General features: G+C 43.5%; 1 protein-coding gene and 2 pseudogenes across 2 annotated transcripts in view; 1 reads left to right on the forward strand and 2 right to left on the reverse strand.

The window, feature by feature from the left end:
- The window catches only part of LOC101999189 (UDP-glucuronosyltransferase 1-6), a 57,266-nt gene extending 38,131 nt beyond the window's left edge, over nt 1-19,135 (reverse strand). The window contains exons 1-2 of one of the 2 annotated variants that reach the window (XM_005361721.2): nt 10,472-10,614; nt 5,334-6,192 (exon numbers count right to left, since the gene is read on the reverse strand). In XM_005361721.2, coding sequence (XP_005361778.1) covers nt 5,334-6,191 — 858 coding nt within the window. In that variant the 5' untranslated portion in view covers nt 6,192; nt 10,472-10,614. Of the gene's footprint in view, nt 1-5,333; nt 6,193-10,471; nt 10,615-18,242 lie in introns of those variants that run through there. The other variant, XM_005361724.3, reaches the window with a different exon arrangement.
- A 2,768-nt stretch (nt 19,136-21,903) lies between these two features.
- LOC101998624 lies at nt 21,904-22,335 on the forward strand (annotated as a pseudogene).
- Nucleotides 22,336-24,109: 1,774 nt separating this feature from the next.
- Nucleotides 24,110-25,021, reverse strand: LOC101989693 (annotated as a pseudogene).
- Between the last annotated feature and the right edge of the window lie 1,644 nt (nt 25,022-26,665).

The following is a 26,665-nucleotide window of genomic DNA, read 5'->3' on the forward strand; positions in this document are numbered from 1 at the left end:
TCAGCCTGAACTGACCCTTGTGCAGACGGGAGAGTGAATTAAAAGCAGCCTGCAGCCTGGTCCCAGGAACAGTCCCATGTGAAAGCAGGAAAAGAGGATATCCACCAGGGGGCGTGCAAGAGCCGCAGAGAGAAGGCCTGTCTAAAGGGTCATCCAGAGTTGCCGGTGGGAGGGAGCACCAAACCCTGGAAGCCTTCAAGACACAGCACTCTAGAAAGTGCTTCTCCACTGTGGGTGAAGCATCCCAGGCCCCAAAACTATGTCCAGTAAGCACCTTTCAGATGGACATGTAGAGGGATGGGGACAGGCCTGCAAGAGGGTACCTATTTATTCCATTAGGGGGGCTTTGCCACTAAATTACCTCAGTGGCACTTTGGTCAACTATTAACCTGGAAGAAGAAAACAGGAACAAAGCATACAATCCGCTCTAATCCTTCACAGCATTGGGGGAGGAGAGAACATTTCCAGCTCATCCTACAAGGCCATCCCACGAAGATCAAATTGTTTCATTGAGATAGAACTCAGCACATAGACGCTGGCCATCAAGCCTGACTGCTGGAGTTCAACCCCAGAACACACATGGTGACAGAATTAATTCCCACAAGCTGTCCCCTTGGTGTCCACATGCACACCCATAGTGTGTGCACCCTCATCCTACACTAAATAAATCATTGTAAAATGCATGTTTAAAATGTATAAACCTTCCAATACCTTTCCTGAATATGTACACAGAAATCCTCAGCAAAATAATGTCAGACCAAATCTAGCAACACATAAGAAGGGTCAGAATAGGATAATAATAGTTACAATAGTATTGTCCCCGAAAGACAAAGTTGGCCTAAGATCAACTGTTGTATTACACTTTGTAGAGCAAAGAAAACCACGGGGTGAACTTAACAGACACAAAAATTGCATTTGACAAAATCCAGAAGCCCCTGTATCGTAAGAATACAAAACAAATTAGTGACAGTTGGAAATTATCTCAATGTTTTAATCTGAGGATCCACCCAAATATCTCTAGGTATAGCATGTAAAGGTGAAATGCTAAATGCTTTCCCTCTGAGATTGGGAGCAAAGAAAGGACATCTTCCTTCCTCATAAACTCTAACTAGGCAATTCAGCAGCAAAAACAAACAAACAAATAAGAATCCTCTCAGGCTGGAAAGGAAGAAATGCATCTCTACAGCACACATGATCTTCTATTTAGAAAATCCTAAGAAGTCCACTACAGATGTCAAATCAATCCAGCAAGGTTACAAGGTGCATGACCATTATCCAAAAATTGATTATGTTTCTATATACTGGTAATATGTAATTCAAAATTAAAATGGAACAATCCCACTGAAAATGACACCTAACACTAAAATGCACTTGCTGCTCTTTCAGATGACCAGAGTTTGGTACCTGGCAACTATTTCTGGTGGCTCAAAATTACCTGTTCCTTCAGCTGCAGGGGCTCCTACTCCCTCTTCTGGCTTCTGCTGGCACCCTCCACACACACACACACACACACACACACACACACACACATACACACACACACACTACACCTCCACACAGACGCATGCACACATGCTCGTAAATACAATATTTCAGTAATAGATTAAAGTGCGAGTCTTAAATGGAAAGTACAAGACAGTGTTGAAGGCTGTTCAAGAGGACCCACACACGCAGAAGCCTGCCCCACGCTCTCGAAACAGACCCTTTCATGCCCCCGTAAAGATGGTATCAGGGATGTAAATAAGGAAAGCTAGGGAGGGTGGCTCACTAGGCAGAGTGTTTACAGGAACAAGCCTGAGGACTGGAGCTCAGAGCCCCAGAAGCCATGTGAAACCAGATGTGGATGTGTGCATCTGTAACCCCAGCACATCGACAGAGAGATGGGAGGAGGGGGCAAATGCCTCCAAAGAGTTCATGGGTCATCTAGCCTGTCATCTACAGCAGTGAGCAATCGCCAATCCTGTCTCACGCAAAAAGTAGAAAGGTTGTCCTTTGACCTCCGCATGGGCACCCTCGTACCTACACTCATATGCATGTGTGCACACATGCGTACACACATGCACATCTCATACACGTACACATAAAAAGGGAAACTACAAAGAAAAATAACCTGGTAAGAGAGTTCTATGTAGGATGGATACATTCTACATACATTACAACTTAACCACAAGTATAGAAATGGTTTAGAGACACGCAATGGCCTTGACTCCCCACCTCCCCAAAAAGACACAAAAATGGCCAATAAGCAGTCGAAAAGATGGCGACTTTTGAGCCATTATGGAAAGGAAAATAAAAACTCTATAGCATTCTTACCTACTAGGATGGCCACAAATTTTAAGTGAAAAATAACAAGTGTTGGCAAAGATGCTGAGAAACTAGAACCTTCCATTCATTACTAGTGAGAATGTAAAATGGTGAAACAACTGTGAAAAAAAGTCAATAACTTAAACATGAAATTGTTAGATGGCCCAGCAACTCCACTCCTGAATATATATCCAAAAGAATAATAATGTAATCAAAGATTTGTACCAAAATGTTCATAACAGCACTTTTCTTAATAATGGAAACTATTCAAATTGTAGAAACTCAAATGTTGATAAACTGATAAAATATGAGATATTTATACCCATATTATTCATTCAGAAAAGTGATGTACTGATACATGCTACAACATGGGTGAACTTTAAAAACATACAAAGAAAGCTGATAAAAAAAAAAAAAAGACTACAAATTCTCTGGGCAGTGGCTGCACACGCCTTTAATCCCAGTACTTGGGAGGCAGAGGCAGGAGGATCTCTGTGAGTTGGAGGCCAGCCTGGTCTACAAGAGTGAGTTCCAGGACAGGCTCCAAAGCTACAGAGAAACCCTGTCTTGAGAAACAAAAACAAACAAACAACCCCACAAATTCTTTTTGAAATTTCCAAGATATGCCAAAGTCCATGGAGATAGGAAGCAAAGGTTGAAAGACTAAGGTTAGGGTTAAGGGGGGTCTTTGAGATTGCCTGGAGATGTTGTTAAATGACACTGGTGATTGTTGACAAGTCTGTGGACATAAAACTACACACAAACTGTCTTCCTTCACTCTATCAACTTGACACAACCTAAAGTCACCTGAAAAGAGAGTCTTAGTTGAGGGATTGCCTAGGCCAGGTTGGTCTATGGGCATGGCTGTGGGAGGGTTTCTTGATGTTAGCTGATGTGGGGGTGGCCAGCTCACTGTGCCAGGGCAGAGCCTTTCTTGGACAGCTGAGGCTCACCTGTCCAGGGAAATCCTGGGCCTGAGTGAGCTGGCAAGCAACTTCCCCTAAGGGTTCCTGCTTGAGTTCTTGTCCTGACTGCCCTCCATGATGGACTGTGGCTTAGAAATGTAAGCCAAAGAAACCCTTTCCTCCCCTAAGCTGCTACTGGTCAGTGTGTCTTATTACACAATAGAGAGAAAACCAGGACAAAAATCATTACTTGTAAACAATCAATGAGTGAGTCTATATGGTATACAAATTATATTTGAGGGTTGTTTTTTGTTTTTTTTTTGTTGTTGTTGTTGTTTGTTTGTTTTTTTGGTAACTCACTTAAAGCAGAAAGATAAAAAAAATACGTAAAACATTTTTTAAAAACTTGAAGGCATACATCTGAGCCAGTATTACCTAAATTATTGCTAAATTTCTAGCTATTTGGACACTGATGTTGGACACCGGGTGGGAACCTGGACTCACTCCAGCATTTATAACTGATTAACAGAAATTCAAAGCCAAAACGTTTTGCAATCTCCAAAGAAAGTAGCCACACATCACCGGCATGGTAGATACTGGGTTAAATGAGGACTTTAAAAAGTGCACCGTTGGGATGAATCAGCACTTTGGTGGGGGGTGCACCCCGGGGAGAGCGCTCTGTGAGCTGTAGACCCAGGCTTAAAGATATCCTCTCCAGTGTGACCTCTGCCCTCTCGGTCCTTCCCCATCTCTTCCCCGGTTCTCCATCTCCCTCTCTCTTCTTTCTTCTTTTTCCCCTTCCCTCCTTCCCTCTCCTGCCTCCCTTTTGTCCTTCACCCTCTCCCTCAGTCTCCCATTTCCAGGCTGTCCCCGATTACATCAGCCACCCCACCCACTTCAGCTTCTTTGAGTGTCCTGAGTGCTCAGAACACAGGTTAGTGACCGCATGGTAGACCAGAGCAGTATATTCTTTTAAACAAATGAAATTTTCCTTCCTTCCTTCCTTCTTCCTTCTTCCTTCCCTCCTTCCTTCTTCCTTCCCTCCTTCCTTCCCTTCCCTTCTTCCTTTCTTCCTTCCTTCCCTTCTTCCTTCCTTCCTTCCTTCCTTCCTTCCTTCCTTCCCTTCCCTCCTTCCTTCTCCTCCCTTCCTTTCCTCCTTCCTTCCCTCCTCTTTCTTCCTTCCTTCCCTCCTTCCCTCCCTCCTTCCTTCCCTTCCTTTCCCTTTCCTTTCCTTCCTTTCTTCTTCTGTCCCTACATCTTTCTTTCCTTTGCTTTTGTTTTTACTGAGATGGGACTTGAACCCAGGGCCACACACATGCTAGGTAAACACGAGGTTGCTCCCATTTAGCTACATCCCAAGACCCAAATCCGATCTTGACAATGATTGCAGCACTGTGCCTCCACCAGTGCCCCTGGCTCAAAGCATGCCCATCGCAGCAGGTGAGAAAGTCTGAGAAAGGCTCTCTGGGTCCACTGGAGGGTTTTCTCCTCAGACGGAAATCCTCGATAAAAGACAGGAGTGGCCTGATGCCCTTCAGCTGAATTAAAAATACACATTATGATTTCCAAAGTAGTTGCATATCCTAAGCCATAAAGAGATGCTTGTTCGGACCACCACATCTTTCTGATAAAGGCCAGAGGGCAAATGATCAGATTCTAGAAGTCACTTACATCCTGTCACACATACCTCCATAGTTGTCAATATCCCTTTAATACTACACCGACCATGCTTACCAGGCTCCTGTGAAAGCAAGACTTTGGGAGCTATAACCTCGGACTTTCGTTGGCCGACTTCTGACCATGGAATAAGCTGGTTGAAAGTGTTTTGGTCTGAATAGGTGTTCTGAGTCAAATTTCCACCCCTGTGGACTAAAGGTTTCTAAGGCTCTTTCAAAGGTTCTGAGACTGTCACCAGATCACTGACCCAAGCAAGAACCCTGTCTTCATCCAGCCTCAAGAACACACATCTTTGCTGCTCTGAGCCCAGCATTCCCCTGCCTACTACTGTGTCACGTGACAGACTTCCCAGCGACGATGCCAAATACGGAAGAGGGGGCCCCAGCTGACGAGTGTCACACCTGTCTGTGAAGAGATGATGCCACCAGGAGACAGGAGTCCACCCACCTGAGAGAGTTTTTCCTTCTTCTTGCAGTTGGTGCCTCCAATGAAGATCATGTTGGGCATGACTGGCCTGGGGAATTCGAAGACAAAGTCATACCGTAACAGCCACAGAGAGTTCTGGTGTAAGGCCGGTAGGGACACATCTCTCTTGAGGAGATCTGAGGCAAGAGCTTCATACTTTGAATACAGACAATAAAATACGTAGTTCTCCGCGAGGTTAACAATGAAGTTGGCCACCCGTTGGGGGAATGTCATGCGATCAGAAAATTTGGTATAGAATCTGGGAACGTAGGACACGGGGCTTGGACTTTGTCCATGCATGTGCTCCAGAGAGCATGGGAAACCTCTGAAGAGGTAGACGGAGGGCAGCTTCAGATACTCAGCCAGGATCACACCGCAGGGCATGGCCGGGTCTGTGAACAGAGCATCAAACTTGCTCTCCCTGAGGAAGCTGAGGGTGGCGGAGTCCTTTAGAAGGCTCTGGCAGTTGAAATAGCATAGGTCGATGATAACCATGTTGTTGCTGTACTCTCTGAAAGGAGCCGTCAGCTGGGAACGGGGAGTAAAGTGGTTGTTCCCAAAGGTGCGGTAACGGGTCTGCAGCTCTTCAAGGTCATAGGACACCGGGAAGATTCTCCTCTTGTAGTATTTGGATTCGCCCAAAAGCAAACTGATTTCTGGTACTAGCACCGTGATGTCATGCCCCCTCTGACTGAGATGCTCCACTATCTCCTTCATGCTAAGCCAGTGGCTTCCATCCTGGGGGACCACCAGCAGCTTGTCACCTAGAACCGAGCCCCAAAGCACTAAGAAGAGAAACCCTGCAGGAACTCTCTGAGCAGCAGCAGGGAGGCAAGCCATCCTAGAGGAAGTTAAAGCAACAACAGTGAACACTCCTGAAGCCACAGCACTCTGAGCTACTCCCTCTAACGCACCCAGTGATTTTAATACTCCACGCCTTCCTCTCCCTTGCTCTGAATCATGCCCTCGACTACAAAGGAAGAAAAATTAATATTTAACCAATTTTAAGCACATAACTCACTTTTCATAGCTTATCAACCTTCCTTGGAGAGTCTAGGTTTCTTAGCTTTATCTCCACTAATGGACCTCTTCCTCTCCAGGGGATCTTTGCTGCTGCTAAAGGAAAACCTGGAGCGGGGGTCACCCCCCCACCGCAGACCTGTGCCGCATAAGGTCAGTGGAGGAGTGGCGCTCTCTCTCTCTCTCTCTCTCTCTCTCTCTCTCTCTCTCTCTCTCTCTCTCTCTCTATGCTTTGACACTTTCTTGCCAACTTTGTTCACAACAGGAAGAAAGCACTAACTTAAAAGAGGACATAATGTTCAGAGCAACATAGAGCCCTGTCCGCCAAATTCTTCATCTTCACCTTCTCCTGTGCGTCTTTGGATCCATATGACCCTACCTTTATAAGGATGCCAGTCTTTCTATGCTAGGACCCATCCTAAGGATCTCCTTTTCACTATCCCCATCTGCAATGACCGTATCTAAGGTCCACTTCAGAGGTTGACCTGAGCATCAACTTCAATGTTTTTTGGGGGGGGGAGGGGGATATGCAAGTTAGGCCTTAACCCCCACCCATCTTCTCACACGGTACAAACTCAGAACACAGTTACAACCAGCATATGTGCAAGACACTGAGGATACTGCCTAAGCAAAGGATATTTCTTGTTACCCTTGTAGCTTCTGAAAGAAAGCCAAAATTAGCTTCTTCAAAATTAGCAGCTCAGCTGCTCACAAACTACTGGACTTAGAATTTCGTCACGATCATTAAACGGTGGGAAATGATGACAAGTGTAATTTAAAAACTTAATTGAGGGGCTGGAGAGATGGCTCAGTGGTTAGGAGCACTGACTGCTCTTCTAGAGGACCTGAGTTCAATTCCCACCACTGTCATGGTAGTTCATAACTGTCTCTAACTCCAGTTCCAGAGGAACCGGCACCCTCACACAGACATGCAGACAAAACACCAATACACATAAGAATAAATAAATCTTAAAAAAAAAAAAGCTAATTAAAGGCCAGGGATGGAGCTCAGATGGTAGAATGCTTGTCAAGTCAATAATCCTTGCATCAGGCAGGTGGAGACAGAAGGATCAGAAGTTCAAGGTCATCCTCAGCTAGTGGTAAGTTTGAGGAAAGCCTGGAGTACATGAGTGTTTGCCTCAAAAACAGGATCAAGCCAGAAAACAAGTCTCAGCAGTTAAGAGCACTGACTGCTCTTCTATGGGACCCGAGTTTGATTCCCAGCTCCCTTGGGCAGTTGAAAACTGTAACTCCAGCTCCAGGGCTCTGATACCTTCTTCTGATCTCTGCGGACAGTGCAAGCTCATGGCACACAGATTTACATATAAGCAAACACTCATACACATAAAATTAAAATAAATAAAAATCTCAAAACCAATTTTTAAAAAAAGAACCTAAGTCGATTTTATTCGCAATTCTAGAATCAGGATAGCGCCTCAGATAGAGTGGGTGTTTCAGGAAGCTGACCTGGGAGATGCTAAGCCAAAGGCCTTCAGAACCTTTCCACTGCAGCCTTCACAGTGTTTGTGTGGGTTCATGTAGTCAAAGGGACCACTTCAGAAATTAAAGTGGTAGTGCATGCCTTTAATCCCAGCACTCGGGAGGCAGAGGCAGGCAGATCTCTGTGAGTTCGAGGCCAGCCTGGTCTACAAGAGCTAGTTCCAGGACAGGCTCCAAAGCTACAGAGAAACCCTGTCTAAAAAAACAAAGCAAAAAAAGAAAGGAAGAAAGAAAGAAAGAAAGAAAGAAAGAAAGAAAGAAAGAAAAGAGAAATTAAAGTTGGCATACTCAGACACACACAAACATCTCCTAGTTAAGCTATACAAGCAAGAATAAACCCATCTTGCTAACATGCATCAACTGGGGGCTAGAAATTTGTCAAAGAGTGGTTTTGTTTGATGTTTTCTCATGTTCCTTTAGTGTCTGACCTCCTAGGTAACAGCTGAAAAATCTAATCTCCTTCTTCATTTGTTCTAATGCAAAATCGCATACCCTTGCAGCTTCCAGAAAATTCTACAGTACCCTTTAGGAGAAGATGCACCTGGGAAAAGTAAATAACCGTTTCAGCACCACTATGAGAACAGCATAGCCTTTCACGTGTCCTAAAATGGACTCAAAAGGCCACAGGGCACCTAGAATGTATTTTGAAACACTTTGTTTGCTATTAAGGGTAAATAAACATTCTGGCTAGTGGCCCAAGCCTTTCTTATTGATGCATGTCACTGATTTCCATGACATGTCAGAGCCCTGGAGAGTGAAATCTACAGTGAACAAACATGATGAGTATGTTCCCATGACAGTCCAGCTCAGGTCAGATGTGACCAGGGGTCTGCAGCATTCTACCCTCTTTGAGGTGGTTTAAATGAAAATGGTCCCTGTAGGCTCATAGAGAGCGGCACTATTATTTAAAAGGATTCAAACGAGTGGCCTTGTCAGGGAAAGCATGTCACTGGGGGTGGGCTTTGAGGTTTCAGATGCTCGAGCCTGGCACAGTGTCTCTCTCTTTCCCTGACACCTGCTAATTCAGATATAGAACCCTCAGCTCCTTCTCCAGCATCGTGTCTGTGTAAGTCAGCCCCAAGTAAAGGTTTTCCTTTATAAGAGTTGTCATGGTCATCGTGCATCTAGACAACCATAAAGCCCTAAGACACTCCCCCTGGACAATATGCATAATAACCAGGATGTTGCATCCCCTTTCCTTTCTGCTAATGTCCCATCTGTGATATCCTCCCTGGTAAAGCCACGGTCAAACAGCCTGTCACTCTGGAGCTGCTTCCCTTCTTTGCTATCATTATCTCACCTATTGTGCATTTACTATATCTCCCCGGGCTGCCAGGAGCATGTGCAGGGCAGGATCAATGATGTACATTATTGTTTCTCCCGACTACTCTCTCCCGGACTCCCAGGAGCATGGGCGGGGCAGGGTCAATGATGTACATTATTGTTTCTCCCGACTACTCTCTCCCGGACTCCCAGGAGCATGGGCGGGGCAGGGTCAATCAACGCTTTTCTTACTCTCTGCTGTCTCTGCAGCACCCAGATCGTGTCTGGTATAGCGGAGGCTCTCAGTACGCATCCGCGGGAGAATAGGCTAGCTTTGCTATCCATTTTATCCATGTGCTTTATTTCCATTCACGTAGTGAAGGTTCACTCAAGGAAAAACAAACACAGAACCAGCTCCCTTTTGAGGAGCTCGTACCCGACTTCTCGACATACATATAAAGGAAAAACCAACTTTTTCCTTAAGGCCTCCATCCACACAGCACTTGAGTTACCAGACTGCGCGGGCGGGCGGCGGGGATGAGGGGAGGGGACTGTCCTCCTACCCAGCTGGTAAGTATGATTCAACACTGGCCAGCACTTAGCAGCACTTAACAGAGTTGACAAATCCCTCGAGTTAAGGGCTTAGTCCCACAAGACTGTCTCTACTACAGACACCCTCAGCTCCTGGACTGCTTGGCTACAGACCGGAGGCTTGTCCTTTTGGTTTTGCGTGCTCTCTAGAATGGCTCCTAGAACTAGCATTATTCGGTTAATGGCTATTGCAGTGGATCTCGGTAGCAGTGCAACAAGACACAGATGGAGAAGTGCAAAGGGTGTGGGGGCAGGGACAGGAAAATTCCCTACGCTCTGGGACAACAGGCATATCTTCAGCAACCTGGCAGCTCTCCAAACCCGCTCCCTCTGTGCTTTCCACACAGGCTTCATTGTGCAATACACGGGATTGATCACATTATTGTTGATCAGTAATCCACCCAACCCTTCAGCCCCTTTCTCTGCCCTGTCCTCTAATCTCAAAGTTGGTCCCAGCTCCCCTCCTTTGAAACTTTGCAAAAGTTACCCCCTTTAGCATAAGCTACCAAAAAAAAGAAAGAAAGAAAGAAAGAAAGAAAGAAAGAAAGAAAGAAAGAAAGAAAGAAAGAAAGAAAGAAAAAAGTCGAACAGCTTGTTACAAATAAGGAACCCTTACAGTTTTGTCCTCCCATCCATCCCTCTGGAAATTACAGGCATTTGTAAAGCTCTGGACAGAAAGTGAAGACAAAAACACATATATTTCAAATTCTATATTATACTCTTACAACACATAATCTGTTACTTGCCTTAGGATATTAAGGTTAGAGAAGTGTGCTTCTAGGTAGCACGTGATGAGGGCCTGGGGAAGAATCAGAGATCCGGGAGTCTGCTTTCAGTTAACCACCATCGGCTAATGAAGCAATTCAGCCCCTGAACTCCGGGGTTTCCCAACCACCACCAAGGAGGGAGGGGCATGTTTGCTCTGCTGAGGGTGTTCCAGGAAGTGCTGGCAGTGAAAAGCGGGCCGCCCAGGGAGGGTGCTCTTTGCATCCCAGATCCTGCTCGCCCAGACCTTGTCACGCACATGCATACTTTGGCTTGCCAAAGCTTGCCTTAACTTTGGCACAGTAGTGCCATGGGGCTCAGGAAAGCAGATTAAGGGGCCATCCCAAGGGCAAGCCTGGTCCCAGGAACCTAGCCAAGATGAAAGTTAGTTGTCCAAGGCATACAAAGAATCCACTCAGTCCAGGCTGGGGAGAGGCATTCATCCTCGGGGTTTTATTGTTATTATTTTTACCCAGAATGAAGAGAGACTAAGGGAGGGTGCCCGCATCCTGGCTCTGTCTGCATAGCAGTGAGACTCACTCCCAAGGACGCACAGTGCAGTTCTGTGCTTCCCAAGAAGCCAAACGAAGTTCTTTTTACAACAGAAAAGGTCTGGAAAAACAAAGGCTTTACGTAAGCTGGTGTGGACTGGGAGAAGCAAGGGGAATGGTAAGCTCAGAGTCTTCATGCCAGACACACATTCTACTGAGAGACCCATGGCCTGGGCCCTGTTCCTATTCCAGACAGGCCTGACAGAGGTTGAAGACAGGAGGAGGGCAGGAGACGAAGGCAGCTAGGAGCTGCCATAGTACAGCATCACCAGAAGGGTTGCCGTGCAAGCTCTGCTCACAGAAGAGACTTGACTCCACTCTTTCTAAGACTGGTCTGCGCATGTGCATGCATGTGAGTGGATGTGTGTGTGTGTGTGTGTGTGTGCGTGTGCATGTGTGTGTGTACATGCGTGCCCACAGACACAGAAATGTGCAGGTACTAGGCACTCAAAGAGGGAGTCTGGCAGGTCTGTTACTCATAAGTTTGAACACTAAAGAATTGCTGCCCAGGAGGCACACACAGGCCCACCATGGGAGGGAGGTGTTACAAGACTCCCCACACTTCCTCTGAGTGTACAGGGAAATGTCAGCTTTCACGTAGGGATTTTGGAAGAACAAACAACTCAGACATGGGGAACTGACCAGTGGAATGAAGGGATGGACCCTAGGAGGGAACCGGTCTCTGTGGATAATGAACAGATCCCCCCTGCCCCGGCAAGGCAGGCGAGTGAAGGACACCTTGCATTTGGAGTAGGGCAGAGATCTGAATGGGGCAGTTTCCTGCCAGGTCCTGTGTGTGTGTGGAAAGGTTGGTATGGAGAGGAAATCCCTTCTCAGGTGCTCATTCTTCCAGATCCTTCAGATACCTATAGGCCATGGATAAAAGACCCCAGACCTCCGGGATGCCTGAGGACAAAAGAACAATTTGAGACTTGAAAAATCTGAATCCAGAACGCAAAAATGGTAGAATCAAATGGATTCATTGCCCTGGTTTTCTCTCTGCTGCCACGATAAAATACACTAGCAAAAAAAAGTTATGGAGAAGGGCTCACGTCAGCTCACAAGTCCATCATTACAGAGACATATACACATGCACGTGTGCACGTGCGCGCGTGCGCGCACGCGCACGCACACGCACACACACACACACACACACAACTACACACATACTTTTTTCCTCCAGGTAGTATTTCCTCCTTATCAGACAGAAGACCCAGGCTAGAAATCCTGTTCTCCAGCAACACGAAACCTGCATGGCTTTCCAAGAGATAACCTTCTCACCTGAAACAGGGATAAAGAAATCTATATACCTAGCTGTCACTCAGTGAAAACTTCCCTTTTACCGATACCATGCGCTTGGTCTTAGTTAAAGGGCTATCTTTGAGATCTGAACACTTCTTTGTGACGTTGCCTTAGCTTCAGACTCACCTTTAAATAACCTTGCACATGTAGAAGACCTTTCCCACATATAGATCCTTTAGCAGATATATAAAATCATATCCATATAAAATAATACTTATCTGTAAAACTATAGTTCAATACACTTATATTTTATAGGCATATCAATATAAACTCATATATGGCTTTTATATCTATAAGCACTGGAGTTGTGCAATGAGTAACTAATACCACTGCTTCTCAGAGAGTTTTGGGTCCCACCTTGGAAAAGAGGGCAAGGGTGCAGGCATGGTCTAGGTAGTACTTGGCACTTTATGGATGGGGAGGAAAGGGGAGGAAAAGAAATCTTTGAACTGACTCACGCTCCTAAGATCTTGCCACCTGCAACACCCTTGCCTGAGCGTTCCAAGAAGCCTCGCCTCATAGTTTAAGATTTGATTTATGTGTGCATATTTTGCCTACCCATATCTCTGTGCACTGCTTGTATGCCTATTGCCCTTAGAGGCATCATATCTTCTAGGACTGGCGAACAGCTGTATGGGTCGGGGAATTACACCCAGGTCCTTTGGAAGACCACCTAGTCCTGTCTCTCACTCCATCCCTCATTTTGATACAACTGAATCTCTAGCCTTGTAGAAAGAAAATTATTTCACTTTGTCTAAAAAGTCATCTCCCCTCGTAAAAATATGTCAATTTATGACAAAATATGTCCCAGTTACAAGGTCTGCTGGACCTTGAAAGTGGCCAGAGCAATATATAGCAGAGCATAGCCTATCCCTAACCAAACTATGCACTGTGATACCAGAGGTACAATGTCCTTGCCAAGAATGTGATGATCATAATTATCAAGACAGTTTTTCTTTGCAAGTAATAGGATCACAGTTTAAATGGCCTGAAGCAACTTTATTATTCCACAATGTTTTAGAGGTGTGCATTCTAGCAGAAGGAAATGAGCGGTATAAATTTCAGAAGAGGAAAATGTGTGCACGTCACTGTATACCTAATACCTTTTTAAACTAATCAGAGATTAGGAATGTGGGACTTCACATGATACACATGCAAAAAGACAAAGCCATCTTTTATCAATGGCCACCTCAAAATAGCAAAGGAAAATTGCCCATTTATACCATAATTTCTCCCAAGCCGACAAAATACCTTGGAATAAATTGTAGTAAAAAGATATGCAGATAAAATAAGTTAACAAATTTTCATTTGTTAAATTCAACAGATGTAAAAGAAAATCTGAAACAGCAAAAAAATAAAAAAATAAAAAAAGCAGACTAATTCGGAATAGGATTAGCTCAAAGAAAAATCCTGCTAATGTTGCTCAAACGAGAAAAGAAGACATTTCACATGGTGTTAAAAGAGTCTTAGCAGGTTTTTGTTTGGTTGGTTAGTTGACTGGTTGTTTTTTAGAGTCAAACAAAACCTTTTAAAATTTAAGGAGGAAAGTGCATTCAGGAGCTCAATAAGAAAATTCAGAAAAAAAAAATAAAAGTACAGCTGGGAGCGTATCTCCTAGACACTAACTCACAATGAAGCAGCTTAATATAATCAGGAGAGGATCTGACCATGGGTGGATAAGCCAGCCAGTGGGACAAGAATGGGAATTGAGCAGCAGATGCCAAGAATTCAGAGAATTAAATACGACAGATGAGCATTTCGGTTTAGAGGCCAAATAACGGAGCTAAGAGCAAATGACATAGAGCCTGCCCTCTGAGGAGACACATACATCCTTTATACTATATCCTTTAAAAAACCCTTGCCAGAAAGTAAAATGAAGTTGTTAACAGTGGAGGAATTAAACACTTAACGGTAGCATGGAGAAAATGTGTGTACGCGTTTGGCTGGCAAAGGAATTAACAAGCTGAACAAAGATTATCAAAGGTAAATGTCTTAGATTTGATAACTCCAAAGGGAAAATTACAAACAGGAAAAGATGAAGAGCTATTAGTGGAGGAATACCTGCAGAACATACAAACTGCTAAATGGTAATATGCCAAATCCTCATGAAGCTCATAGGATCTCATTAAATATCCCTGTCTTGGTATAGAATATATGAATATCTAACTCACTAAAGAAGATACGCAAATGATAATGCACCCACGAAAACCAGTGAAAACGGAAGCAAGCACTGTGGGAGACGTTCTGCCCAGAAAAGCCAACAGACTTTAAAACTAGACAACATCAAGACTTGGAGACGATAGGAGAAAACCCAAACTCCCATGACCTATTTATGCTAGTGTGAAGATTTGAAGTTAGTGCCTCAAACACGTTAAAAATGAAGAGGCACCGATACCGCAAGAGCCACACATCTTAGTCCCTAGAACACTGGCCTCTGGGGAGAAGCCCAGTGTGTGGGGACATGAATGTCAGGAAAGCACTTAAAGAGTACTTAGCACAGTCTCGTTCTTAAAAAGCACAAGTTAGGAAATCTCTATCCACACGGCTGATTAAACAGAATTGTAATGTCACCAAAATAAAAGCTTTTAAGCAATCATTTAAATGGGAAATGTCAGGAGGTGCCTAGAATAATGTCTAGGACTTACTGGAAGATAAAAAACGAAAAAGTAAGGAGCATGATGCCAGCCCTGACGCTGGGTTCTATGCTAATTTCAGGCGCAGTGATTGACGGTAGACATGTAAAAGAATTGAGCATCACTGCTAAGACTGTCCCCATATGGAATGACTCAGGATTCGCAACAAGGAAATCTTCATCTCATTGTGGTTTTTCAGAACAGTAATAAGAAAGGCAGCTAAGAAATGATAGAGACTATGTATGTTCATCAGTAAGGACAGATTTATAGAATCTTCAGATCCATATAAAAGAACCGATGAAGTGATTCAGTGAACCAGAAATTCTAATTTTCAGTGACTGTAAATGAAAAGATTCAGTTGAATAGAGAATTTCTTTTTCTCTGTGTCCAGAGCTTAAATAGGTAGGGTTTCTATTGCTGTGTTAAAATGCCATGGTCAAAAGCAACTTGGGGAAGAAAGAGTTTATTTTGCCTTGCACCTATGAGTCCATCACTAAGGGAAGACAGGGTAGAAGCCTGAAGACAGGAACTAAAGCAGACACCATAGAGGAGCGCTGCTTACTGTCCTGCTCCTCATGGCTTGCTCAGCCTGTTTCTTGTACGTACACTCCAGGACCAGCACTCAAAATGAACTGAGCCCTCCGAAATCAATCACTAATTAAGAAAATGCACTAAAGACTTGCCTACAAGCGCATTTTAAGAAGGCATGTTCTCAATTGAGAGTTCCTTTTCCCAACTGATCCTAGCTTATGTCAAGTGGATATAAAACTAGCAAGCACAGCAGGGTTTCTGGAGATAAAGCTCAGGACCTCACACGTACTAAGCAAGTACTCATGAGGAAGCTGTAGCCCAGTAACCCAGCTCATTCTTCATGAAGGAGAGATAATATACCTCGGGCAGTGGCTTTCCCTGATGGCAGCTGAGTCCACCGATGAAGACTATGCTGGGCATTACAAGTCTGGGGAACTCCATCGTTAAATGGAATGTATTAACAACCAAACGGACGGTTGGCTGGAGAGATCCTGCACTATGACAGGTATCTGAGACTGCAGAGGCCATTTCTAGGGCACTTTTGAAAAACCAAGGGCAAAATACACACTTCCCCGTGTAGTAGAGAGGTTCTCCACTCATTCTTTGAAAGTCATGGTGTCTGTGAATCTCAAAAGAGCAGTGGGAACAAAAGAAACGGGAGTGGAGGGGCTGGAGAGATGGCTCAGTGGTTAAGAGCAGTGTCTGCTCTTCCAGAGGTCCTGAGTTCAATTCCCGGCAACCACATGGTGGCTCACAACCATCTGTAATGAGGTCTGGTGCCCTCTTCTGGCCTGCAGACGTACACACAGACAGAATATTGTATACATAATAAATAAATAAATATATAAAAAAAAAGAAAAGGGAGTGGATCGTTGAGCACCCTCCCTCTTTGAGGTGGTGGCAAATATTTCCATTGAAGACCATTGACGAGAGCAAAAAGCACTAGGTGGCCATCAAGCTAGAGGAAGCTTAAAATCTTTAGCCCCGGACAGAGTCGTGCGATGTTTCATCGGGCAACTTACAAACAGCTATGAAGAAATGGGCATGACCCCAAGGATCCCAAAAGTAGGAGAAAGAGAGTTTTGAAAAGAGCTTGTGTTTCTGGAACCAGTCTCAGAGCAAAATGGGTGCAATTTCTGCTGACTCTCAGACTCTCCTCAAGAAGGACTTGCTGCTCCACTCCTGAAGGGAGGATCCTTAGTGCGTGTGCATGCGTGTGCACATACACACACAGACACACACTGAGTGAACTGTTTCCCCAGTGGATATATCTGCACCACAGCTCCTTCATTTATGGCTCAGAGAGCATTGTGGAAGAGGGGCCACAAAGACGGCAAGAAGAGTCTAACTGCCAGTCTTCTGTGAAACAGTCTCCTGCAAAAATGAAACCGGAACAACGGCAATATCAATGGACATACAGCCGTGGAAGGGGGGCGATTTCACAGGGTCCCACCCCTAAACAAAGAGCCGGAGAAATGACTGCTGGGAGAGGGAGGATTCGCCTATGTTGGAGACCATAGAGTGGGAGGTGGATTTAATCAAGTCATATTGTACACATTTATGAGATTTTATATATATATAATAAAAAACATATTGTACACATTTATGAGATTTTATATATATATAATAAAAAACATATTGTACACATTTATGAGATTTTATATATATATAATAAAAAACAGCATTAAAATCTACAAGTGTTAGATAATGGCTATCACTTACTGGAAGGTGAAAACGCAAGGTGAAGAATCTTATGTCCAGAATGATTTCTGGATCTTATGCTAAAAACAATAATTCTGAAGGTTTGTAACTACATGTACTATTTGTGAAGTAATAAGAAACATACAACACTCTTAGGAGCATTAAAAAAAAGAGGTCAAGTACAGGAATGAGCAAAATGCAACTTAGTTTCTTACTGTGTTTCTCACTCTGTTTCCAAAAACAATGCAGGTTGCTGATTGTGTACAAGCATGTCAGTGGTGCACACGCAAATCAAGAAGCAATATTTATAAGCCGCACAATTGTGAGTGGTCAAAAGAGTCCGTTGGCACAACAGAAAAGAAAATGACGAATGAAAATGACAGATCACAGCTCAGCAAGGAATAACATCATTGTCCACAGACCTGGCCTCTCCGTAGCAGGCTTCCTTCGGCCACCAACCAGCTCCCAAATCATGGCATGGAAACTTTTTGCTATGAATGTTTAGTCTTATTATAACTCGTATTGTAATCTGTTTCTTTATCTACATTTTGTCTCACGTTTTTTTGCCTTTTTCCTTTCTGTATATCTTACTTTTCTACTATCTCCACTGCTGACTGGTAGGTACCTGACTTCTGGCCCCAGGCATATGCCTGCCTTTCTCCTCTTGTTCTTTTCCCTTCTCTCTTCTCTCGCCTAGATTTCTCCTTGTATTTATCTTCTCTGCCTACAAACCCTCCCTATCCTATCCTCTACTGCCTAAATATTGGCTCCCCAGCATTTTAGTAGACCAGTCAGGTGCCTTAGGCAAGCAAGGTGAAGGAAATGCAACATATCTTTACATAATTAAACAAAGGCAGCAGAAACAAATGTAACACATCCTTACATTGTTAACAAAGGCAACAGAAACAAAGGTAACAGAGCTTCACACAGTTAAGGTAATATCCTGCTGCATGAACAAAAGCAACACATCTTTGCCTAGTTGAAATAATATTCCACAACACTTCTCTTCATGGGCTAAAGGAGAGATAGCATACCTTGGTGATTGGCTTTCCCTGGTGGCAGTTGATCCCACCCACGAAGACAATATTGGGCATCAAAGGTCTGGGGACCTCCAACATAAAGTCAGTGCGTAACAGCCAAATGGACACTTGACTGAAGAGGTCGGTCGCAGTCACTGGGGTCTGCAGAACTTCAGAAGCAATATCCGTAGCAGTTCTGAAAAAAGCGGGACAAAATATATGCTCCCCCAAGTAGGAGAGATGGTTCCGGACTCTCTCCATGAAAGTCATGGTGTCTGTGAGTTTCAAGAAGCCTCTGGGAACATAAGAAGGAGGACTGGGGCACTGGGCACCCTCTTCAAGGTAGTGACAAAATATTCCCCTGCCGAAGACCACGGACGGGAGCGACAAGTACTTGGCAACAGTCAAGCCACACATATCGAAAGGATCCAGAAGAACAGCATCAAAAGAACTCTGCTTCAAGTACTCCACTAACTTCTTGTCGTTAAACAAATCCCTACAGTGTGAAAACACTAAATTAAAAAAACCTTCAGCTGGACTCTTTAGTAGAAGAGTAACTCCCTCTGGCTGATCTTTCCACTGAGCCTTAAGAAAAACCTCGAACTCTCGGTTAAAATCGTCCAGAGTGTGAGAAGTTGAGTATGTCTTCACTGTAAAATTCATGGATTTTCCCAGTTGCCAACTCACATCTGGCATGACTACCACCACCTCATGTCCATTGTGGATGAGCTTCTCCACAACAGACTGCATGGTGAACAAACGGCTCCCATCCATGGGTACCACCAGCAGCCTGCCTGCCTGGGCAAAGCCAGAGGCCAGCAGTAGACACACACACAGAGGAAGGGAGGCTGGAAAACCTGCAGGAGCCATGGGAGAAGCTCAGCCTAAGGCAATCCAGCTGCTGAGAATCTGAGCTCTTCTGACAAAGGAGGAAGTGTGACTGAGTTAAATCTGCTCCCTCAGTTGGGCGTGTACTTGCACCATGAAGAAACAACAATCCCTGACAAATGATTTACTTGGACAACAGTATTAAGTGGTCAGATATTAGGAGGCACACTTGATTGTTTTCCAGATAAGATATTTTTCTTGGGGAGAATCAGGCAATGTGAGTTTAGAAAGAGTTACGAAGAAATAAACCTGACCCCAAGGAGACAAAAAGTTTTCACCAAAGGAAGAAAGTTTCAAAGAATCTTGCATTTCTAGACTGTGTCTCAAAGTAAAAGCAGACTGTATTTCCGAGGGATTTGCTGCCTGCTGCTGGATCAAAGCCTAGGGGGAGGGTCCTTAGCCTGGTTCTGCTCACAGACAGTGGTTAGAAACAACTCAGCCAAATGAGTCTTGGCGCATGTTCAGTAGAATTTTTGTTTCACTTCCCAGCACTGTGTGTTCTCTGAATTGCTGACATAAGGGTGGCCAGCATCTGCATGGACCACTCAGGGATTAAAAGGTAGGTGACCACCATTACTGTTACAATGTCCCCGTGGATGCATCCGATACTGTAGACAGCACCATGTTCTCTGGAGAGGCTGGGAGCTAGGTCGTCCTCCTTGTCAGTTACCCAGGGACCTTCTCCACAGAGCATGCATTTGTCTCCCTTGTCACTGATGCATCTGGAGGATTGTTTCCCCCTTGTGGTTACAGACAATGCTGCTGTCACCCACACCTCATGCGGGTTTTTATCCTAGGAATTGGTTTAAAGTCCTTTCCCTGTACATCCTGGATTAAGAGAGCTCAGGCATAAGGAAACTGTGATGTTCACTGTGGAGAGCATCAGGGAGCCCTACATGGGGCTGTATCACTTTATCATCTCACCAGGACTCTATTAGTCTCTGATCTCCACATAGACTCTTAAGCTATTTTTCCTTCTTGCTGCTTCTATTTCTTTGTTGTTGTTGTTGTTGTTATTTTTTGGTTTTTGTCCTCATGACAGCGTAGGTAGCATCTTGTAGATCCTACTTGCCTTTCTGTAACCATGCCCACATCCTGCCTGATCTTGCCAAGACAAGAAAGCAAGGCTTAATTTTGAAAGGCCTAACACGGGAGTCTCTAATCTTCAAAAACAACTTCGTCCCTCTTTCCCATGAATGGGCTGAAAATCTCTCATCCACCAAGCACACCCCAGTGTGTGATAAAAATGCCACCCACTACCACCTTTGCCTTTCAGCACAGAGTCCAACAGGAATAGCTGCTCGACCTAGAGAGACGTTTGTTGAGCTGAATAGATTTTGGGTCTAGTTAATTTTGGTACAAGAGGTACTTTTTTTTATTTATTTGCAAGTACATTTAAATAATAAAGTTCATATAATTTTTAGGAACAGATATATCACAAATTATTTTATGTATTTATTTGATTTTTGAAAATTATTATTTATGTGTATGTGTGTTTTGCCTCCGTGTATATATATGGAACATGTACACAGTATCCATGGAGACGAGAACAGCTCCCTGGACCCAGAGTTACTGTGACAAGCTGAGATGTGGATGCTGGGAATTAAGCCCATGTTTTGTTAAAAGCTGCCTATATTCTAACCACTGAGTCATATCTCCAGCACCACAAATTGTTTTAAATAATCATAAGGATGAGGAAAGTTTATGGATATTTTACTTATTTTAATATTCAGCATATTTTAAATTCTGATAAGTTTTGAAAATTTTATTGTTTAATGGAATGCATATTTTACTTGATAAAGTACTATATTCATTTTATACAAATAAATTCATATGTATATCTTGATATTTTATCCTATTATTGTTTTAAAGGTAAGCAACATTTTTTGAAACTCTGAATAAGCCAGTTAAGAATTAAAACACACAGGTCTACACTGTAAAACACACACAGAGAGAACAACGGAGTGTTTGACCATAATTCACTTGAATCCTATTTTAAACAGATTGGAGCAGCAGCACATTCCAGACTTATCATATAGGCTGTCTTAGAGTTTATGCTGGTGTGATAGAACATCATGACCAAAAGCATCCTGGGGAGGAAAGGGTTTATTTCAGCTTTCCATTCCCAGGCCACACTACCTCACTGAGGGAAGGCAGGGTAGGACTCCAGGCAGGAACCTAGGGACAGGAACTGAAGCAAAAGCCCTGTATGAATGCTGTTTACTGCCTTGTTCCTCATGACTTGCTCAGTCTACTTTCTGATGCAATTCAGAACCACCTGACTAGGGCTGGCACTGCCTCCATGGCCTGGGTCTTCCCACATAAATCACAATTAAGAAAATGCATCACAGGCTTGCCCACAGCCCAATTTAGAAAAGTAGTTCTTAATTGCAGTTCCCTGTATGGTAGGAAGTAGACACAACCAATCAGAATAGAGATCCACAGCCCAAAAGGGGAAATAAATGGTATAATAATGAAGGGGTCTTTAGCATGTTACATGGGTACCTGATAAATATTCCAAATTAATAAAAATTGATAATATGACCATATAGAACATAAAATAACAAATGCATACTTCACCTACCAATAACTACCTCAAAACCAATATAAACTAGCCTGATATCATAGCTTTCAAATAACAAAAACCTAGAAATACATTTTAATGATGAAGATAAAATTTGTGCATAATGTTCAATTTTAAGTGTAAAATTTTGTAAATGGAATAATATATGTAAAATAGGGTGCTTTTTGCTGACTAAGAAAACAATATTAAATTGCATCCACCAAAATGAAGTTCAATCCCTTTGTGACTTCTGACCATATAAAGAACCCCAAACACATTCATGCACCGTCTCAAGTTTCGAGGAAGATCATGTCTTCTCCCCTTTCCAAAGATCTGAGACACAGTACAATGTTCAGTCTACGCCCATTCGAGAGGATGATGAAGTTCAGGTTGTCCAAGGACAGTACAAAGGCCAACTGATAGGCAAGGTGGTCAAAGTGCACAGGAAGAAATGTCACCTACATTGAACGGGTGCAACTAGGAAAGGCTAATGGCACAACTGTCCATGTGGACATCCACCAGAGCAAGGTGGGTATCACCAGGATAAAGCTGGATAAAGACAACAAGACGATCTTGGAAAGGAAAGCCAAGACTCGGCTATTAGGAAAGGAGAAGGGAAAATACACAGAAGAAACAATTGAGAAGATACAGGAGTAGGGGCATCTCATACAGTTTTCATTAAAGACTGCATAAGAAAAAAATAGAAAACAATATCAAAAACATGCCAGTATTTCTCCATTTAGTGAAAGGAGTTAATGCAATATGCACACAGCCCTAACACATGATTGATCTGTAGAGTTCAATAATAACATTTTCAAGGGTTTATTTTAATTTGAGTACCATGTGACTGTATGGGTGTGTGCAGGAGTATGTATGAAGGTGCCCAGAGGGCAACATCAGGAATTAGGTTCCTGGAGCAAAAGCTCGAGGTGGCTGCTGGGAACCAACCCTGGGTCCTCTGCCAAGGCAGCACCAGCTCCCACTGCTGAGCTGTCTCTCCAGCCTCAGCAACACAATTTTTAAGTTTTAAGGGAGACTATATTAAGGGAATCCCCATCGCAATTTGGAAATTAGTAAGCATGGGATCTATACTAAAACCTGCCCCAGATGCAATCAATGGAAACACAGGGTTGTCTGTGAGTGTGGAGAACCTGAAAAGCTGGAAGCAGGCAGAAGCAAACATGGAAAAGTAAGACCTGACAGAGACATGTTGAATGACATCAATGAAGTGTGAAGTCCTTCCTCAAACAGAGTTAGTAAATAGCAGTTGTCATTCAATAGCAACTAAATTTACATACCTATACCAAGTTGTCAGAAAAATATTGTCAGCCTTAGAGGAACTAAAAATGCTCACATATGAGCTGTTGTAAACTCTCTGATATTTTAGTGTTGGAAACAGCCATATATAATAAAATTTAGATAGTTTTTTTTAAGAAAAAGTTAACATTTAAAATTAAGGGGAAAGTTAACGAACCAAAAATATAAACAATATCAACAAAAGATGAACAACCACAGAGCCTGAGTGATGGCTCAATGGTCAGGATGACTGGCTGCTTTTCCAGAGGATCTCAGTACAATTCACAGCACCCATATGGCTGCTCAGGTCATAAGTAACTCCAGTTTCAGGTATCCAATGCCCTCTTCTGCGTCCTATGGGTACTGCATAAATGGGAAGCCCGAACATAAAGGCAAAACACTTTATTCATAGAAATAAACAAAAACTAGAAGATAAACGGCTAAGTAAAAAGGGCAGCACATATTTGAGAGACCAAGTGTTAATCTTTCTGAACACTACAGGCTGGTAGCAATTAGAAGAAAGGGTAAAAGGGTGGCAATGTGTAATTTACCATAAAGAAAACGCAAATGGCCCAACTGACGACCAGAATGGATAGTGAACATTGAAATAGCTACACAGAATTTTCCATCACAAAATTAAGAAAAATTTAACATTTTCACAAGAGCTTGGTAGAAGACAGCATGGAAAAATGAGAAAATCTCAAATACAGCTGAACAAATGCTGAAGTTTGCTCTGAGTTTTGAAAGCCATTATCTAAATGAATTAAAATGTAGCGAGTGCACAGCTAGACCCAGCCACTCTGTTCTTGGGTCTCTGTGCTGCTGAGATAAGAGCAAGGTTAGAAAATGGCAGCATTATCGAGACGATGTAGAAGACAAGAATAAAGAAAACGAAGCTTCATTTCTTACTTCTCACTCTCTTTCCAAAAACAATAGTAAACGCAGCCTGGTGATGCTGAGAATGTCCGTGGCCCACAAAGCTATCAGCAAGCAAGGTTTACAAGCAGCACTATTGCACAATTCGCATGACCCGTCAAAGACTGTGTTGAACAAACTGAAATGACAAGGTAAGAACTGAAAGAAAACTGAAAATGTCAGGTGTGAGTGACAGTCCACAGCTCAGTAAGGGATAACTTCATCGTCTAAAGCCAGGTCTCTCTTCATGTGCTGAGGGAGAGGAGAGACAACATACCTTAGAGAGTGCCTTTCCCTGGTGGCAGTTGATCCCGCCAACGAAGACAATATTGGGCATCACAGGTCTGGGGACCTCCAACATAAAGTCAGTGCGTAACAGCCAAATGGACACTTGACTGAAGAGATCAGATGCAGTCACCGGGGTCTGGAGAACTTCAGAAGCAATTTCTGTAGCAGTTTTGAACAAACTGGAGCAAAATACATGCTCCCCCATGTAGGCGAGGTGGTTCTGCACTCTCTCCATGAAAGTCATGGTGTCTGTGAGTTTCAAGACATCTCTGGGAACATAAGAAGGAGGACTGGGACACTGGGCACCCTCTTCAAGATAGTGACACAATATTGCCCTGCCGAAGACCACGGACGGGAGCGACAAGTACTTGGCAATAGTCAAGCCGCACACATCGAAAGGATCCAGAAACACAGCATCGAAAGAACTCTGCTTCAGGGACTCCACTAACTTCTTGTCGTTAAACAAATCCCTACAGTGTGAAAACAGTAATTCAAAGAAACCTCTGCCTGGACTCGTTAGTAAAAAATCCATTAAGTCTGTCTGATCTTTCCATTGAGCGTCAAGAAAAATATTGACCTCCCGGTTTAAATCCTCCAGAGTGTGAGAAATTGAGTACGTCTTCACTGTAAAATTCACGGATTTTCCCAGTTGCCAACTCACCTCTGGCATGACTACCACCACCTCATGTCCATTGTGGATGAGCTTCTCCACAACCGACTGCATGGTGAACCAGTGGCTCCCATCCATGGGTACCACCAGCAGTCTGCCTGCCTGGGCAAAGCCAGAGGCCAGCAGCAGACACACACACAGAGGAAGGGAGGCTGGGAAACCTACAGGAGCCATGGGAGAAGCACAGCCTGAGGCAATCCAGCCACTGAGAATCTGAACTCTTCTGACAAAGGAAGTGTGACTGAGTTAAATCTGCTCCCTCAGTTGGGCGTGTACTCCCACCATGAAGAAACAACAATCCCTGACAATCATTTACTTTGACAACAGCAATAAGTGATAAAATATTATGAGGCACTCTCACTTGTGTTACAGATAAGATCTCTTTCTTTGGCAGAATCAGGCAATGTGAGTTTAGAAATAGTTACAAAGAAGTACACCTCACCCTAAGGAGTCCAAAAGTTTTCACCAAAGAAAACAAGTTTCAAACAATCTCACTATTCTAGAATAGGTCTCAAAGAAAAGCAGACTGTGTTCCCAAGGGATTGGCTGCCTGCCACTGTGTCTAAAGCCTAGGGAGAGGATCATTAGCTGGTTCTGCTCAGAGACAGTGGTTAGAAACAACTCAGCTAGATGAGCAATGCTGCTGTCTTGGAGCATGTGCAGTAGAATTCTTGTTTAACTTCCCAACTCTGTGTTCTCTGAATATGACATAAGGGTGACCAGCATCTGCTCAGACTACTTCAGGGACTAAAAGGTAGGTGACCACCATTCCTGTTACAATGGAACCCTGGATGTATCCAATGCTGTAAAGTCCCCCATAATATTCTCTGGAGAGGCTGGGAGCTAGGTCGTCTTCCTTGTCAGTTACCCAGGGACCTTCTCCACAGAGCATGCATTTGTCTCCCTTGTCACTGATGCATCTGGGGGTTTGTTTCTCTCTCGTGTTTACAGAGAACACTGCTGTCAACCACACCTCATGCGGGTTTTTATCCTAGGAATTGGTTTCAAGTCCTTTCTGTATACATCCAGGATTAAGAGAGCTCAGGCATAAGGAGACTGTGATGTTCACTGTGGAGAAGCATCAGGCAGCCCTACACGGGCTGTATCACTTTATCATCTCACCAGGCCTCTATTAGTGTCTGGTCTCCACATAGTCTCTCAAGATATTTTTCCCTCTTGCTGCTTCGGTTTGGGTTTTGTTTTGCTTTTTGTCTTCATGATGGCAGGGGTAGCATCTTGTAGATCCTACTTGCCTTTCTGTAACCACACCCACATCCTGCCTAATCTTGCCAAGACAAGAAAGCAAAGCTTAATTTTGAAAGGCCTAACACGGGAGTCTCTAATTTTCAGAAAGAACCTCGTCTCTCTACCACCTTTGCCTTTCAGCACAGAGTCCAACAGGAATAGCTGCTCTACCTAGAGAGGCATTTGTTGAGCTGAATAAACTTTGGGTCTCGTTAATTTTGGTATAAGAGTTATTTATCAATTTGCAAATATATTTATATAATAATAACTTCATTCAATTTTTTTTGAAAATCGGGTATATCACACATTATTTTATGTATTTGATTTTTTGAAAATTATTATTTATGTGTATGTGTGTTTTGCCTCCATGTATATATGTGGAACATGTGTGCAGTATTCATGGAGACCAGAACAGCTCCCTGAACCCAGAGTTGCCGTGACAAGCTGTGATTTGGGTGCTGGGAATTAAGCCTGGCTATCCTAAAAAGCTGCCTATATTCTAACTTCTGAGTCATATCTCCACCACCACAAATTATTTTAAATAATCATAAGGTTGAGGAAAGTTTGTGGATA

Source organism: Microtus ochrogaster, linkage group LG4 (assembly GCF_000317375.1).
Source record: "Microtus ochrogaster isolate Prairie Vole_2 linkage group LG4, MicOch1.0, whole genome shotgun sequence".
In the NCBI taxonomy this organism is placed as follows: domain Eukaryota; kingdom Metazoa; phylum Chordata; class Mammalia; order Rodentia; family Cricetidae; genus Microtus; species Microtus ochrogaster.